Source organism: Knufia obscura (assembly GCF_036327395.1).
Source record: "Knufia obscura strain CCFEE 5817 isolate CBS 148926 chromosome Unknown scaffold_4, whole genome shotgun sequence".
NCBI classification, from domain to species: Eukaryota; Fungi; Ascomycota; class Eurotiomycetes; order Chaetothyriales; family Trichomeriaceae; genus Knufia; species Knufia obscura.
This window is the reverse complement of record NW_027042690.1, coordinates 2,099,913-2,116,241: the sequence shown is the minus strand read 5'-3', so window position 1 is coordinate 2,116,241 and position 16,329 is coordinate 2,099,913. Positions and strand designations below refer to the sequence as shown.

The following is a 16,329-nucleotide window of genomic DNA, read 5'->3' as shown; positions in this document are numbered from 1 at the left end:
TTGTCATCACTTCGACTCTTCGCATCTGCTCGTTAGTTGAACTTAGCAGCCGACAGCTCGTCAATTGCAAGTCACTCATCGACCGAGTTACACACCACGAGTTATGACGAAGGGACTGCTCGGTAACCTAGCAGCTTTTAATACCGTTCTTCAACTCTCTTTGCCAAACACACAATCCTTCAAGGGCATGAGCTCAACAGACAACCAGCAACCAGAGTCCAACAACATTATGAGCGCTCTGGTTTCAGGTTCCGTTGCAGACCACCCTGATCTCGACTATCCTCGGTACGAGCCTTTCGCTTATCTGGTTTCATCTTGTACGATGATATGAAGGGATTGCTGACCAGATGTTGTTCAGATACTCCGGCTCTAGAACAGCAGGAAGCTACGATCCATTCATGGCCCGCCCTCAGGGCAGGTACACCCCACCCAGAAGCGATTTTGTGGAAAGCCCTACTATGGATCAGTTCGGCTCTGGCAGGATGCTTCCATTCTATGAAGCGATACCTTCGAGATCAGTGCCATACACAGCGGCTGCCACCTTTCCCGGAACAGACAACTTGGCCTACCTTCCACGTGAAGGACTACAACGGACAACTATCATCGAAAACGAGCCTTCGAGTCGGAGGCAAAGTCAAGACAGTTTCGGCCATCGCACTGGTTCCCCGTTGAGTCAAGGCTACACTGAGTATGACTTCGAAAGCCATAGGCGTAATCAAGAGGCCGGTCGTGGAGCAGCACGTTACCATTCCAAACGGCGTCCTTTCAATCAAGATGAATTCGATGGGCCATCACAGTATTTGCCCTTACCATTACCACAGCAAGACCACAGCAGGATACAGGATCTGCCGGTATTACCAGTACATCTAAATCTGGCTGAACAAGACGAAGTGACGCAACGAGCAAACGACATCCTGTCCGAATGTGCCTTCCACTTCATTGCGAAGTACCAATTTCCAGTACCACTTGAAAGAGACAAGCCTCGCGTACGGTCGGCAGCCGACCGGGAGTGGACGGAGTGGGCATACCTACTCAAGAGATTAGCCACCAAGAGACGCATTCCCGCCAGAGTGCTATACGATAATCAGATCAAGCAACTCGTTACGACGCTGGAAAACTCTATTGCGGCCAGACAGTCCGCCAACAAGGATCAACATAGTCCACAGCGAAAGCCGAAAGACGACAGATACATCTTACAGCTCATCAGTGCTGGTACACAGGTAGCAAAGATCTTGATGGACTCTCTTGCCATGGAGCAGCTGAATGAGCTCTATGCTCGCACTGAAGCGGTCATCATAGACCGCAGGCACAGGTGATGGATTGCCACTGCCAACCCCATACGGAGCGTTCATCAGTTCTCATCACCGATTTCAGCGTAATCTAAGGAGGGCACCAATTTTATGGCACGGACATTTGTCGAGAAGTGGTTTGTGCACCAGCCCCTCAGGTTCCATCGACCATAACCTTTGTGTTTGAACAGGGACACTCACTCGAGGTCCGCGGGCTCAGATGCTGAGCATACACAGCAGCTTACTTTCGGCCGGCTAGAGCATATCGCATGTGCGCCTAGAACATCTGCATTCTTCGGGGTTGTTCACTGTGCTAGGGATTTGCGATTATCAGGAAAGCAAGTTTTACCAGGTGTTCGGTGGTTTAGGAGCGGCTGGGTTGCAAGCTGTCAGTAGTAGGATCGAGGCAGGTGCCTCAGATATTCATGACCATTTCTACTCAAACAAACAATCATAATTTTATTCATTCTCGAGATCTTAAGCTACCAGCAAACTCTTCCGTCCCATCATTGACGGGAGTCTTTCGCAATATAACGCTCGAGTGCTTCCGATTATGGCTCAGCGTGTACAAGCGTGCCTCTGCAGTAGCATCTTATATCGTCTGAGCGTCGAGAAACAGCAGATTACCATCAGCACTTACTACTCCGTATCGGAAGCGCTTGGCAGAAGGATGAGAGCGGAAGAACATTTGGCCGTTCCCGGCCGTCAGCGCATTGAAACATCGAGGAGCTAGGAAAACTTGCTTGGTTCGAGCATACCACCATCTTTTTGATAGATCAGAGCAACTGACAGGAAATGCGAAGGCGTTGATGTCCTCGACGGACGTATCAGCAAGACGATGCAATCCGAACACAAAAGCAAATGATACGGGACAGTCATGGAATCAAAGAGGGTGTTTGATTACCCTAAATTGCGCATTCTGACTCGTCTTCCCTTTGGTTCAGATATGGGAATAGCTCTGCGTCGGGATGTTGAATGTTGCGACGAGAGAGCCTTGACATTGAGAGCTACCGTCAGCGTCAACGCAGACAGCCATCGGGTTACGGCTAGGGAGGGGGGGTGAAAGATCAAAGCTGAATTGGGCTTTCTGGAGGTTATCCATGGGCAGCTCGACACAGGCGGGCTTATAGAAAACTACAGCTTGGTCGTCGCCGATTGTCTTCAATAGTCAGGCGAAGTACATGATTGAGAAGGCGGTCAGGGCTTACCTGGCAGCATGATATCCACCGTGACAACCTTCAAGACGCGAAGGGTATGGCAGGATCCAAAACTGGTACTACAACCACGTCAGGTTCAATAACGATTCGGGCCTCATATATGACACCGAACACAATCGCATATCCAGTCCCAGCTACCCGGCGGCGCTCTCCCTAGCGATGCTCGAATACCTTCCTGCTGGCGTTTCTTTCTCCAGGTTTTGTCAGCCTTCTAGGCCTCAGTCAGCCGACAGGCGATGTTGCTCAGTGTTGGAGATGATCTTATTTTCTGGACTGCCCACTTGTCCGGAAACACGTCGACCGCCGGCACGAATATCTCAAGGACACGATCCCGACTCTGTCCCACCAACCCAAATATCATATATATGCCACGGACGCCAGAGCATAAGATATGCAGCCCCTCGATGCACTAGCGGAGACTGAGCCATGAGAAGGCGGCCACGGTGCTCAGTAGGCAAGCGTGAGGACACGAACCATCTCAATTGGCTGATCAGAACTCGCGTACTGTTGGGTACACACAGCTTCTACATAACCAATGGTACAAGACACACTTGGTCAGTATCCCCAGCTTGAAGCGGCAAGCAAAGCTCCAATGAGTTGTCGTACCACTCCGTTTCCAATGTTCTGCGGCAAATCGAACAATGCGTCGCCGTCTGTGTGTATGGTTCGAGCTCTTGAATGCGGCGGTTGCTGCAGGTCATGGATAGCTAATGGCATCGGGGAGCGCCTTCGCGGTGAAAGTTAATACTCTCTCGATGTTGGTGATATCACACCAAGAAACAAACGGCTGCAATGTCTACAAGGATGCTTTTCAAGGTCTGTTCACCATCCTGCATGTCGAAGAGCTGACCATATTTGTTATAGCGCGGCTCTTGGTATTCATGGCGGGATTGAGAGCATCAGCCCAGCAAGTCTTGGTCGTGGAATACAGCCAGGCATTGCTCATCATGCTTTATGGCTCGATTTTGCTCGACTTGCTAGATCTCAGGTGGATCAAAGCTCATATCACGATCAAAGCTCAGGCTGTTTTCGGATTATTCGACTCGAACAACAATGAGGGAATATCCCGTATGTCTGACGTCCTTAGTGTAACTGTCGGCTCTCATCGAGCATATCAACCCAATTCGTGATTGAAGACAGGTGCTTGAGGAGCTCGTGCAGCTACAGTCGCGGTCTCACCCTATTTCTCGCGCGACGTCGGTCAATTCACTATAAGCCCTAGGGTTCGCCCAGGCATAATTGACAGTACGAAGCAGTGGTAACGCTTTGACTGCTGGGACATGAGCATAATTGATTGGCAGCATACGAGCGCGGTAAGGCTGATTCTCATCTATGAGCCTCAATTGGTCATATGGATAGCACACTGAGGTAATCTACTCGAGAGGTATGAAGACTATACCGAAGAGTTCGTGTGATTGGTTGAACAAACAATCGACCTTCAAACAGGTTTGGTATTGAGCGTAGCACAACTCTGATGTTGAGGCAGCAGATCTCCAATCGATACTTACTATCGACCACAAGGCGAGCAAAGCAGAGTTGTAGCGGAAAACTGGGCGTCACGCCTGACGGCTGGGGTAAGAGCGAATCGAAGGTCGACAAAGACCAAGATGAAATCATGGCATAACTTAACACGAAAAGCATTATGCAAACCAGCCATTCGAATTTGCAGGAGCATCGGCGCTCAAATCAATAATGGTGAGTTCCCAAGTCTTATGCTTAGAATACTCTCGCTTGTAGACATCAATACAGCGATTGGTGAGACGGAAGTCGAGAATGAACAGAACTGGTATTCATAGCTATACGATACTGACAAGCTAGAAGAACTGTTGCTCAGCCCTCGTGTAGCAGTAGACCCTGCGTTCGACTGTTGCTATTGATAACACCAGATCGCCGAGAGGAGATCGTTGTATGCATGTCTGCCTGGGTTTGTGTACCAGCGGAGAGGATCACCACGTAAGCAATGGGCGACACGTGGTGAAGGATTGAGATGGACGAGTGAGAAGCTCGCCTGAAGGAGAAGGAAAATGCACGAAAAGCGAATGAGAAAAGTCGGCAAGAGGAGATGTGCTGCTGCAGCTGAGTGAGAAGTCACAAATCAGGAGGACGTGTTGCACCTGCTCTCAAACACGAACCAATCCTGCCAGTGTTTTAGTAGCAGACCCACTATCCTGAGTTCCCATTTGAAGCAGGAGCCACTCTGATAACCGCCGGCGCCTTCGAGCCGCTAGTGCCATTTTTGGCACTGGCGCCCCGGCCCTGGTCTTGCCCTAGTTGCTCTGGTTGGGGTCGACATCATCAACTTGCCGCTGCTCTTGCAAAGCATTTTTCCCTGTGACCATCAGCCATCGACCATTCATATTCGTTCAGCAACCTCATTCCCTCACATTTACCCACTCCACCAGTCCTTGCGCCTACTCTTCACCATTCACTGATCCTGTACAGGCACCTTCTGTACAGCTGCTTGACTGCTAGTCAGCCTACGCGCCAGTTTCCTCCACTCATTGATCAATTCAACCGCCTTTACTCAACTCGCTTCTCTTTCAGACCTACGCTGCGCGTGCCGCCCTCTTCTTTCCCGGAATCCTGGTTCACCAGCTGTTTGTTACGGTCACGCCGCAAAGGCCTGCTGTGGCTTTCTCTCATAGATCTATCTCTGTTCGCCTAATCAACAACACGAGATCTTCTTTGCTCTCCTTCAGGTGCTATCACAACCTACAGAGACAGCAACTCTCGTTCGCTCAGGACCTGGCTGCCGAGTCACTCGTTGTCGACAACCATCCCTCCTATACTCTCTCCGCCAACATGTCTCGAACAGCCGTCACGAAGCCGGTCCTACCGCCTCTTCAGACTCCTCGATCTGCCTCTTTCCCGTCTGAGATATGCTCAACTCCGATCTCTGCTTGTCTGTCAGCGGTCATCAAGCAAGAGGCAGAACTACGGACACCAATTACCCCGCCAACAGCATACACGGATTTCCTGAAGGCTTTGACACCGGTCCTAGCCAGCCCTCCTCCGAGTGCTCTCAATCGAACGATGTCGGATGACTCGAATGTATCCAAAGACAGCATGACCTCGAATCCGTCGACGTCTACAGGCAGTAGCTTCTCTGGCAGAAGCGTCGTAGACTTCAAGTCACCCACCTCAGTCTACCCTCCACCAACACCACATGGTGCGAAAAGCACTTCGAGGCGATCCACAATGTCCAATCTACAGAGGCTGAGAATACCTCAACAACACTCGCCTATCTTCTCTCCGACCACAGGACCATCACCAAGAACAGCTATGTCTGGAGTACAAAGTGCCCTCTACTCACCGTTCTCGCCGACTGACTGGAGCTCAAGCCGCATGTTTGAGTCTATAAGTACTCCACGGAGTGCTTGCCCAAAGCCGGTGAGCGTGCGGAGTGTCGTTACAAGGACAGTGACATACAAGCGGACAACGCCAAATCTTGATCCAGCTCCGAAAGGGAAGCGGAGAAAGGTTGCAAGCGGTGCAAGCAGTGTTCGAAGTACCACTGCCGATGCATCTTCAGAAGATGAGGCAGAGCACAAGATGCCGCCTCCTCCGCCGCTCATCTCGATCAAAGAATCAACACCAGAAGAAGAACAAGCGGCCACGAAATCGGAACCAGAAACAATAATACCATCGACAATTCCTGCTGCTGCTGCCGAAGCATAACGAACGGCGTTCATGACGAAAATAATGAGACACGACCTCTGCGTGCTTCTAACCCAAAATTATGATACCAGCGGCGGGCGCTTGACGGAGTTCAATCGGAGTCGTTGGTCACACCATCCACTTCAAGATTTGACAAGAAAAGTCCAGGTGATGCTTGTCAAAGATCTATTTCACTAAATATTGTTTTTATTGCTTTCAGATACAGGGATTATGGGCTGGAAAATTGTTTCCTATCTCAACATATTTCAGTGACACGGCTTATTGTTAGCGCAGTGACGGACGGAGCGATAGACCACAGGCGTAGGTCTGAAGCTGGAGTTCAGGCTATGGTGAAGCTGTCCAGAAGAAGGACAACCGTGGTCAGCTAGGGACATTTAAGATCTATGTCATCGCGATATTACAGATACCATCATCTAGCTCAGTAGCATCTACATCGATGCCTATCAATCAAGATAAATTTCCATACTCACTCTGCTCGCTCCGTATGAATTTTCCCCCCTTTGTTTATGCCAAGCCAAGCCCACGCCACCATTCTATTTGTTTTGCCTTCACTTTTCGACGTGACACGACTTGCACGAACCAGGACGCGACACCGGTCGCATGATTACGCGAGAAACGCGCATTCCTCCAGCCATTGTTTGTTTGTTTACTGTGGTCATGCCTTCCAACTCTATTCGCTGTACGTCGTGCCTGCCTCACAATCTGACAGTACCTTCCTCAGTGCAGTCGTGGACGACCCAAGGTAGGCATGACGGGTAGTTGCTCCTTCCATTTACAGCCATATGTAAACGGGGAAGGGACGAGTTGGCAGTGTTCCTGCCTGAGTGGGTTTAATGTTCGCATGAAAGGCACGACGGGGTATCTTGCTACGCTGAAGCGGGGAATCTGGGGCAGTCGCGACTCGCTCACTGATGCTTCCTCATAAGGTAGGCACGATCCGAGGGTCATTCTTACCCGGTGCTCAATGGCCACGAGGCAGTCACGACCCAACCATCGCCCCTTCCCTTGCAGGATGGTGTATTCTAGTGGCAGGCACGACTCAAGGAATGCTCCTTCCTGAGCAGCAGCCAATGTTTAGTGGGTACTCACGATCACACACGGCATGAGCGCACCTTCTAACCCTATCTAGGTCCTTCCCTGATGGTAGAGTGTACGCAATGACAGAAGGAGCTACGCAAGCAGTCCTATGGACAGATGCACGGCAAGGCAAGGCATACACGGTAAGCGCGTAACTATTTGGTACTGGAGTATTTGACACTGAAGTATCTGTTACACAGGCGATGCTGACGTGTTTATCGACTCCGCATCGCATATTGACATATCCGTATTGACATATTGGGAGCTTAGTAGGGAAGTCGTGTGACCTGAGTGTCGGACGTCCGCCTTGTCCTGGACTAAACCGTTGCAAGCAACCAAGCGGACTGGATATCCTTCAAAGCTTTCATGATTGCGCAAAGAGGAAAGTATATTTGCCGAGTTGCTGCAGTACAAGTGCGTTGTGGGTGTGACGGGACGCTTTTGAATGTGCCTTGCAAGCACTAGGCCGGGGAAGATCATCCGCTGCCGGTAGTGTTCGTGCCATCGTGATTGTATCGGGTGAAGAGGTGATAGACTAGGTTGTCGGAAGGTTTGGCTTTGAAGAACTGGTAAAAGTACATCAGCTGATGTCTGTTCTCGTGTGCTATTGGCAGTCAGTATCTTGGCGCAGTCCTTGAGCACGCAATGGGGGGTGTAGTGGGTGGGGGTATCGCTTTGGGATGACCTCAGAGACATAAGTACCGTTCTCGGATGAAGGAAATGAGTCGCGAGATGCTTTGCCATCTTGAGGTGCACATTGACTGTGATTCGTAGTCGACGACAAGCAATCACGGTCCATCAATGTCGTGAGATCTCAGCTAGACACGGTGCTCACAGCAACAACCTCGTCTATAGCTGTCACTATCTGGCATGACCTACCTTGCCTTGCCAGCACAGCATGCACGTCATGCACCAGTATCGATAACCGGTCAGTCATGAGTCCACATCCAGTCGATATTGAAATATGTGATTCGTGGGCGGCAAAGAAGCCAGCTCTTTTGATTCGTAACATCTCATTCGGCGGTGCAGCACGCGCCAGTGTAGCGAATCAGAGCTCGTGAAAGCTATGGTGGGCACCTGGAAGATGAACACGTAGCTGTGCTGGCGCCGGTAGTTGTGGTGATATCACGGTTTGTAGACTCTTTGTTTTCGCGTTGCGATTGAACAATCGACTGTGAGTTGTTGTAATTGATAACCATGTACACATTTGGCTGGATTGAGGTGGAAGGCGCGCCAATCACGACTGCCGGATGTGACAGGCCTGAGAACCGTGAGAGAACATCAGGGGAGTAAGTAAAGCCATGCTGTCGATAAGTAAGCTGGCAGGAGCTTGTATTTTTGGCCCGTTTTAATGTTCTCGCAGCAGGAAGTCACAGGTCTGTAACCTCCTGCCGGGCTGAAACTCGTCTGAAGAGAAGTCGTTAAAGCAGCAAGAAGGACCTAAAACTGATCGACAAGTGATTGGCCCGTACGCCATATGCATACCGCACCCTTGGAACTGCGCTACCGCGAGCTAAGCAAGGCCCAATGAAACGCCTAAAGACTGCTTGCATGGTAGCGGCGGATGTTCGAGGGTGAATGATTGGATGGAGCATGCCGAGCTCAGTATCCGGGCGCTTAGAGATTCGATGCAAACGTTCGAACTTCCATGAAGCTGGATCTCTGGAAACGCTAAATTTGGAGCGCCAATGATCTTCTGACATCCTCGTAATGCCGATCAGTGCGTTGTCGTCGGCGCTTAGAGATCATGTTATCTTCAGCGACGATGCCAGCGGAACCTTGGGTACTTCGACGGCGTGCTCTTTATGATTGCTATGTAGCATCAACAGCATAATGCACCTGTATATAGCATGTGCTCTTATGCTTGAGAATCGCATCTCCGTGTGAGATAGGGGCTTCCTGCGACAAGCAGGGTGTCTGACTTGAGCCACGTTACTAACCCATCTTCAAGTCGGTTGTTGTATGCATGTGATGTGATATGTGACCATGTGCGCTTTGCATGCAGCCTCCTGCATTGGCGAGTCGCGGCTTTGAAGTCTGTGCTGCTACTGACTAGCTTAGATAAATACTGCTTTGTCGGAAGCATTCTCTGCGGCACTGAAATTGTTATCTGATGCTAATATGCGAATTAGCACGGGATATCTCGACACCCCTCAAGCTCTCGTATGCCAGCCTTGGTCGAACTGAGCGACGCGCTATCAACAATGCTAGCATGGGTCGACGCTTCGAATCCCAGGAGTCGACAACGGAAGACCAGTGCTGCCGCGGTGGGTCTAGCCATAACATGATACACCAAAGCAGATGGTACAAGTAGTGGAGGTTGCATCTGGTGATTTCAGTGACACCGCGAGGGACGACCATGATACCAACGGCGAGTCAAGCTAAACATGCGCGAAGCTGCGGCACAGAGCTGGAAGGATTCGCTTCGAAAATCGGTCGTCCTTAGCCCTGGTTCACGCTTCACGTGGTGGACGCCAGGATGGGGAAAAGGGAGAGAATCCACCGGTGTGGTCCAACGTTCTTGGATGACGATCGTCAGCCATCAATTTCCAATGAGCTGGCTCACCACTGTGATGGGATCCTCAATCCGCTTCTCTGGTTCTGGTCTCGTATTCCGTTACATATCCTCTGCATTAGCTTTGCGCATATCGGCTGGATAATTTGGCTCTCGACAACAAATATTGCTGAGAGGACAGAGTCGCCTCGGCGGATTACAGGACAGTGCGCCTTGTGCCGCAGCGCTTGATGGCTGGTTATTAGCGTGAAGCTTGAATACATCGGCTTGGTTGAGCTGCATGAGTTCAGACTCATGTGATTAGGGTGGCTGCACTATGGAGTACTGATTTATACGAGCTATCGAGGGGATCGACAGCGAAGACCATGATAAGCAATAAATGGACCTCTAGTAGACAAAGCAAGAACGCGGCATAGAAACGTCTCAAGCTTAGGCGCTGTTCGCGAAGGACACCCAGCCGCTCGCCTTGATTACTTTGGCTCAAATTCCTCGAGCCAGCTCAGAAAACGCCGCATGCATTCAAATCGCTTCGTTGCTGCACAATGGTTTGTCTCAAGACCATGACTTTCGTGAGCTGGTTGTTTTCTCACAACGAGCTGAACGTCGCATCTTAGCACAGTGGGAGGGTTCACGAAGCAAGAGCCGCAGTCATACAACGCTGATCTGCATGTCGTCCGGGTGTTCTCCGAGGCCGTAGACGGCAATGATACTGCATGATGTTAGGCAAGAATCCATGAGTGAGGGTGCTTCTTCTTTGTTCGATGGGCGTGGCCTCCTGCCGGGAGCGTTAGGGCAGCCAAGATGCGGACTCGTGCAATATATATCGCGACCGCGGGTTACATAATTGTAAGCAAAAGATTCGACTTTTGAATTGGCATTACCTAGCAACATAACTCATGACACTTCCACGTCCACCCATGTTCTACAATCAGAAATGACACAATTTGACAATAACGACATTGACACCCTCCCTGCGCCGGCGCTGAGTGATCCGACAAAGAATATACCCACGTCCCCTTCCCTATGATGCTCTTGCGTCCGAAATAATCTTGTAGCTGCTGGTGTTGATGCTCTTCGGTATCGTCCTCGGGTACAGCGCATTCGCGCCTGGTGTGCTCACCACCCCAACGAGCCCAGTCGCACCTCTCCAGTCCGAAATATCATCACTTTCCTTAGCTGCAGACGCACTGTTGTCACCACCAATACCGTCTTCAAGCATTTCGTAGTGTAGACCTGGTCGTGCCTCCGCAAGCTTCTCCACAATTCGATCGTTCCAGATGCCTGTGACCTGGTTATTCTCGAGGTGCCAGTACGGGTTGAGTTGTTGACAAGGACTATCGAGATCGATATACCTCACTTTGAGGTGGGGAAGGGAGGGCATGGCTGCTAGGCCATCTAGCGCGCCCATGACTAGTCGCTCGAAGGCGTTGATGAAGACCAGGTTGCTGATACCTGCTCCATCCGCCATTATACCACCAACCTCCTCGACTAGAATGTCTCCAGTCACAGCGTCTCTGCTCTTGATTCTCTGCCTACAACAACTCTTCACCACGATATCAAGAGACTTTAGAGGCAAGACCTTTGATTTGTCGTGTTCGATGGTTTCGAGGGCGGCCGTCCAGAAGCATTCGCAAATCTTGCCAGTATATGATAGCGACTCGAGTTTTGGAGCTATCCTTCCTAGCTGTTCACAAATGTGGTGGCCCTTTCTGTCTGGGCTGGAGCCAAGCACAGTGTCGTCCTTCGAGAACATGCTGTCAAGACTAATATCGACGTGTCGTAGTTGGCTCGGTAGCTGGAGAAGAATCTCGTTAATGGTGTTGTAGGCTTCTGACCTCGGCTTTGCGTAGCCACAATGCCATTCTGTCAGACACGGTAGAGCTGACTCGATTGTGTGCCAGTCATCGAAACTTCTCATAATGTTCCACGCTCCCCTCATGGCAAAGACCTTGATGTTAGGCAGGGCCCTGAGACGGTTGTTGAGGTGCTTGCTGAAGAGGTTCGAAGAGAAATGCTTGATCATATTTGAGTTTTTGCAGTGTCCGCCTTCAAGAGTGAAGATACTGCTGTGAGGGAACAGATTGCCCAGATGGTCAAAGATTTGAGCAAGTGTAGCAGAATAGGTTGACAACTTGAATTGAATGCCTGGGAAGTCGTGTCCTGCCACGTCGCCAAACTCATTCGCTAGGCCGTGAGCACCGTGCTGCTGAGAAACAGTATTGAGGACCGCTGCTTTGTCTCCCCATACAGGTACCCAGTACTCGATGTGCCGCACATACGCAGCAAGGTGTGGATTCTCGTGAAACCATTCCTGTGACTCTCTCAGCCCTACTTTCGTACCCTTGATTTTGATGTGCCGATATATCCTTTCCTGTACCATAGCCCGCATGTCTGGCGAAATTAGTGCCAACTCCGAAACAGCTTTCCGTCTGGGATGGCGCATTCTGTGCGATAGGCCTGTGGATGTCGAGGCGGCATTGACTGGTCTCAGATCTCCGAATATGTAATCGAGGATTCTGTTCTGCAATTCTTCTGGCAGATCTCGTATGTTCGTGTTGGTCGCATCCTGTGACTGTTCGGCGGCATCGTTCCCACCCACAGCGGTATTCTCGCTGGTCTGCTCGGTTTCAGGTTCAGTCGGTCTGGTCAATATTGCTACTGTCGCTGGCCTAAAGCGTGCAAGACCACTACTCTGTCCATCTTCTGTCGCGGCATGTGTGAGAAGCGGTATCGGCGGGTTTCGTTTTCGAGGGGTGGTAAGCGGGAAATGCACATCCGACCTGCTCATTCTTTGACCTGGCGTCTGTGAGGACATTCCGTCCTGTGTCGCTAGCCCTTCCTCAAACGTCGTGGTTGTGTCTTTTGATAGATGCATGTTGGGCTGAACGAGGGGCTTTTGTATTGCTATCGACATTGCAACAATATAAAGCTAGATGAGCCAGGCGCAAGTTCTGTTGTTATAGTCGTGACATTGAGCAAACGGCACGATCGTGTGATTGCAAAAGATTAGTGTTTTGGGCAGGGAGAGGAGAGGAGAGGCGCAGTCCAATAGTATCCAGACCGGGCGGCTTCATTGGCTTCGCGCGAGATCTCCTCCATGCATCTCCACTTCCCAAACATTCACTCTCATGGTGTACGCACAGACAATACACGGACATTTTACATAGAGCCTCACGATCGATTTGCGCAATGCAGTTAGTGATAATTGTCAACATTCAACATCTTTTGCATTGCACATGGTCAAGTGAATGGTATCAGTACGGACACTACAGCAACAATACACGTGGGAGCGATGAAGACAAATTCTCCTGGGCTCATCATGAGCAATTCAGTATCATCAAGCTAATCGTAGAGTTCGTGACGGACATGAGCTCTTACTGTACATTTGTCCTGAATTACCATGGGAACGTAGATTCAGCCTCCATAGAAGTATCAAAATACTTTCGAGGTGCAGAACTGAAGTAGGCCCTGTTAAAGTTCGACTTCTCAACACCGTTGAGTCGATTGCCGTGCTGTTCAGTTAGCTCAACACCAGTCTATTCAAAGACGTCGCGGATTGTGTGATTTGGGAAGATGACGCTGTCCCGCACGTGACAGTATTGTTCTGACCGACCTGGTCTTGTCTCGTCCAGCCATAACAGCAGGGTGCGATGCGAGGAATCTAGTCATCGCCGACCCAATTGTCTCAGTGACGTGGCCTTTATGCCTCATCATCGTCGCCTGGAATTCGGATGCTGCCGATGCTACCCCAACCCTGTGTCCAGAATCCCTCAAGCGATGGGGAGGTGCTGGCCATGCGGTCGTGAGTGAAGATGAGCCAGGTACCGAAGACTGGCTTGGCGAGTACGTCCAGCACAGCATAGCCGACGATCTCGCCGTCGATTCCGATAAGTCGGCCACCATCGGCAATACCCCAGATGCTATGAAATGTTAGATGAGCTTGATCAGTGCATATATCGAAACTTACATTGGGTAGATAGTCCAGAGGACGAAAGTGAAGCCAGCGAGCGAAGCGAAGAAAGCCTTGGTCTTGCCATCCTTGTTGGCAGCAGCAATTCGGCCGTTGTAGACAACCTGGTAGACAATGACAAGATAGGCAATGCAAGCCCATAGATACCAGCCCCACTTCTGGCCATCGTTGTTGCCATACGCAGCAAAGAGACCGGTCAAGATCATGATAATGTCAGCGACGATGGCAACGAGGATGTTGGCACCGCTAAGACCAGCCAGAAGGCAGAGATCGAGCAGAAGAAGTGGAGTGGTAATGCTCCAGTCGACATATCGTGCCCAGTAAACCTGTCGGTATGTGATCTCTTGTGTATCTGGAAGACCGTGCTTGTGGCTGACAGTCTCGACGATCTTGTTGTAGTTGATACCATCACCAGTGGCCATGGCGAAGTAGGAGAGGAAAGCGAAGGTGGTGATGAATGCAGTCAAGATATGGAACACTCGCTTTGACTGCGTTCCTGTTAGCTCGGGTTGTGTCATCAAATGTGAGGATACGTACTGCTGGGACTCTGAAAGCCAGACCGTAGAAGACTAGCGACGAGATAGCCATGATAATGCAGACAACCCTATTACTGTTAGTCTGTGCCGAACCAGTTCAGATTCATGCTACTCACCAGAGACATTGATGGCCAGTTTTACCGGCTGTGACATAGTGCTCTGAGGGTCCTGGAACGACGGTTGGGATGGGTGCAACACTGCTGGAGTGTGATTTGATCATATTGTGGTCGACGAGCATCACGCTCAGCTGTATCTTATATGTATGGGATTGACAGTATACTCTGAAATGAAATGCAGAGTAGTTGAGCAGATACAAAATGAGTGCAGAAGAAGGATGAAGTCGAGAAGGCAGCAGTTAAAGCTGTGAGAAAGCTACTTGTGAGTGGGGGCAGGCAAGCACGGATCATGCTTCGAGTGATGCAAGTGCTCCTGCCTGCTAGCAGGCGCTACTACCGACAAGAACCTCGATTATGCGGGCTGGCCTGGATGCATGTTGGCACAGTGGCACACCTTGGAAGTATTGGCAGTAGAGGCTTCAGGCGATCTGACGTATTCTGCGTTCTCCCAGAACGCATCCAATCATCAAGCTCCGTTAAGCTCGGGAAGGACCTTAAGCAGCCACGATCCACCACTAGCTTGCTGCCCGTCCTGCCACGATCGTGTTTTGCTTTTCCATTGATCAATAATACAGCATCGATAATCGAATGGAAGAGACAGGATCATATATGTTAGCAGACATACGGTCTTCGTCTTTCAACCAGTATTCATCTTCCAACCGGACGGCATGGCATAGTAAACGATAGAAGAAGAACGTGCCTGGAAGCGCGTATGCCCCCAAAGTTTTCAGACCCGGCGTGAGTTTAGTGAAAAACACGCTTTGCGTCACCACTTGCAGGATATCTCCTGTGGTGGATAAGCCTGTGCCACGAGTCAGCCACATTACAGCACGGCTATTATTGCTCTCAACTCATATCTGAGTCCTATGCTCTTCAGTAACCGGCTCGACAATGTCTGATGATATGCGTGCACTCGAAAACGACTTGTCTTCGGAACATACACGCTTCAGATGAAGGATTTCGTGCACTGGCATGTTCAGACACGCAGCCTAGCATTTACCCCGCGCACCAAAGCAACACGATCGGCCATATGCATCTCATTTTAGACAGCCGATGCACATGTTCGTGCAGTGTTACATGAATCAATCGTCTGGTCTGGTGACCTGAAGCACTTATTCTACTCGTACGCCGGAGATCTACGCACGAACGCGAGATATTTGAAGACCTGACGCTCCCACATTCTCGCGCAAGATAGTGATGTGCTGGATGGAGGAGGACTACACTCGACCACGTACTCGATATCGAGTCATTCTCGATTCAAGGCTGCTGGGACTTCGGAATGAGGATACGGAGTAGTCGAAAGAGACTGGATGCTTGCACGTTTTCTCTGCTAGAAATTGGGGCAAAGAGCGCGTTAGCCTTCTCTCTCCTGGGCCGGGTAGAACACGGTGATAATGCTACTGTATTTGATTCCTGCTGCGGAAGACCGCAATTGGTCAGTCGTAGTTGTATGCCGTGTCAAGCTCTACAACGCTCTCAGAACCGTTAGAGACTCATGGTGATGGAGAGTTGGCTCGTAGGGAGTGAATGGCAAGAAGTTCCACACTTATGTAGGCGGAGTGCGCATCTCTGACAGACGTACGCAACTGTACATGTTCTGCTCTATCACAATGTCCTCGCCATCTTTGTACGTATTAAGTACAGTAAAACCCTGTTTTTGCGATGTGGGGCGTGACGGTTTCTGGGATCGCAAAAGGGGAGGTATCGTATAGATAAGGTGTACAACTTAGCCGAGGACTTCCTATCTAGGCTTAGCTCCTAATCATTGAGGCTAGGCTGAGCTTCCTGAGTTGGTCCCAGCCATAGTTACTAGGGGAAAAAGAGGTAGAAAACCTGTGGTTCAGACCTTCCATTTGCGATACATATGAGGTATTTCCCTAGAGAAATTGCGATAATCGTACTTCGCAGGTTTATCGCAATTTACTACTACG

The 16,329-nt window shown here is 50.3% G+C and overlaps 4 protein-coding genes across 4 annotated transcripts; 2 read left to right on the top strand and 2 right to left on the bottom strand.

Moving 5' to 3' along the window:
- Positions 1–398: 398 nt before the first annotated feature.
- On the top strand, positions 399–1,316 carry PMZ80_004729 (uncharacterized protein; the record flags this gene model as incomplete). The annotated part of the gene is made up of 1 exon (XM_064873153.1): positions 399–1,316. One exon carries the CDS (start codon positions 399–401, stop codon positions 1,314–1,316), a length of 918 nt encoding a protein of 305 aa, XP_064731811.1.
- Positions 1,317–5,308: 3,992 nt separating this feature from the next.
- Positions 5,309–6,184, top strand: PMZ80_004728 (uncharacterized protein; the record flags this gene model as incomplete). The annotated part of the gene is made up of 1 exon (XM_064873152.1): positions 5,309–6,184. The coding sequence occupies one exon, from the start codon at positions 5,309–5,311 to the stop codon at positions 6,182–6,184; it is 876 nt and encodes a 291-aa protein (XP_064731810.1).
- Positions 6,185–10,797: 4,613 nt separating this feature from the next.
- On the bottom strand, positions 10,798–12,651 carry PMZ80_004727 (uncharacterized protein; the record flags this gene model as incomplete). Its single annotated transcript, XM_064873151.1, has 1 exon — positions 10,798–12,651. The coding sequence occupies one exon, from the start codon at positions 12,649–12,651 to the stop codon at positions 10,798–10,800; it is 1,854 nt and encodes a 617-aa protein (XP_064731809.1).
- Positions 12,652–13,476: 825 nt separating this feature from the next.
- On the bottom strand, positions 13,477–14,435 carry PMZ80_004726 (uncharacterized protein; the record flags this gene model as incomplete). Its single annotated transcript, XM_064873150.1, has 4 exons — positions 13,477–13,696; positions 13,744–14,234; positions 14,284–14,315; positions 14,399–14,435. The coding sequence occupies 4 exons, from the start codon at positions 14,433–14,435 to the stop codon at positions 13,477–13,479; spliced, it is 780 nt and encodes a 259-aa protein (XP_064731808.1).
- Between the last annotated feature and the right edge of the window lie 1,894 nt (positions 14,436–16,329).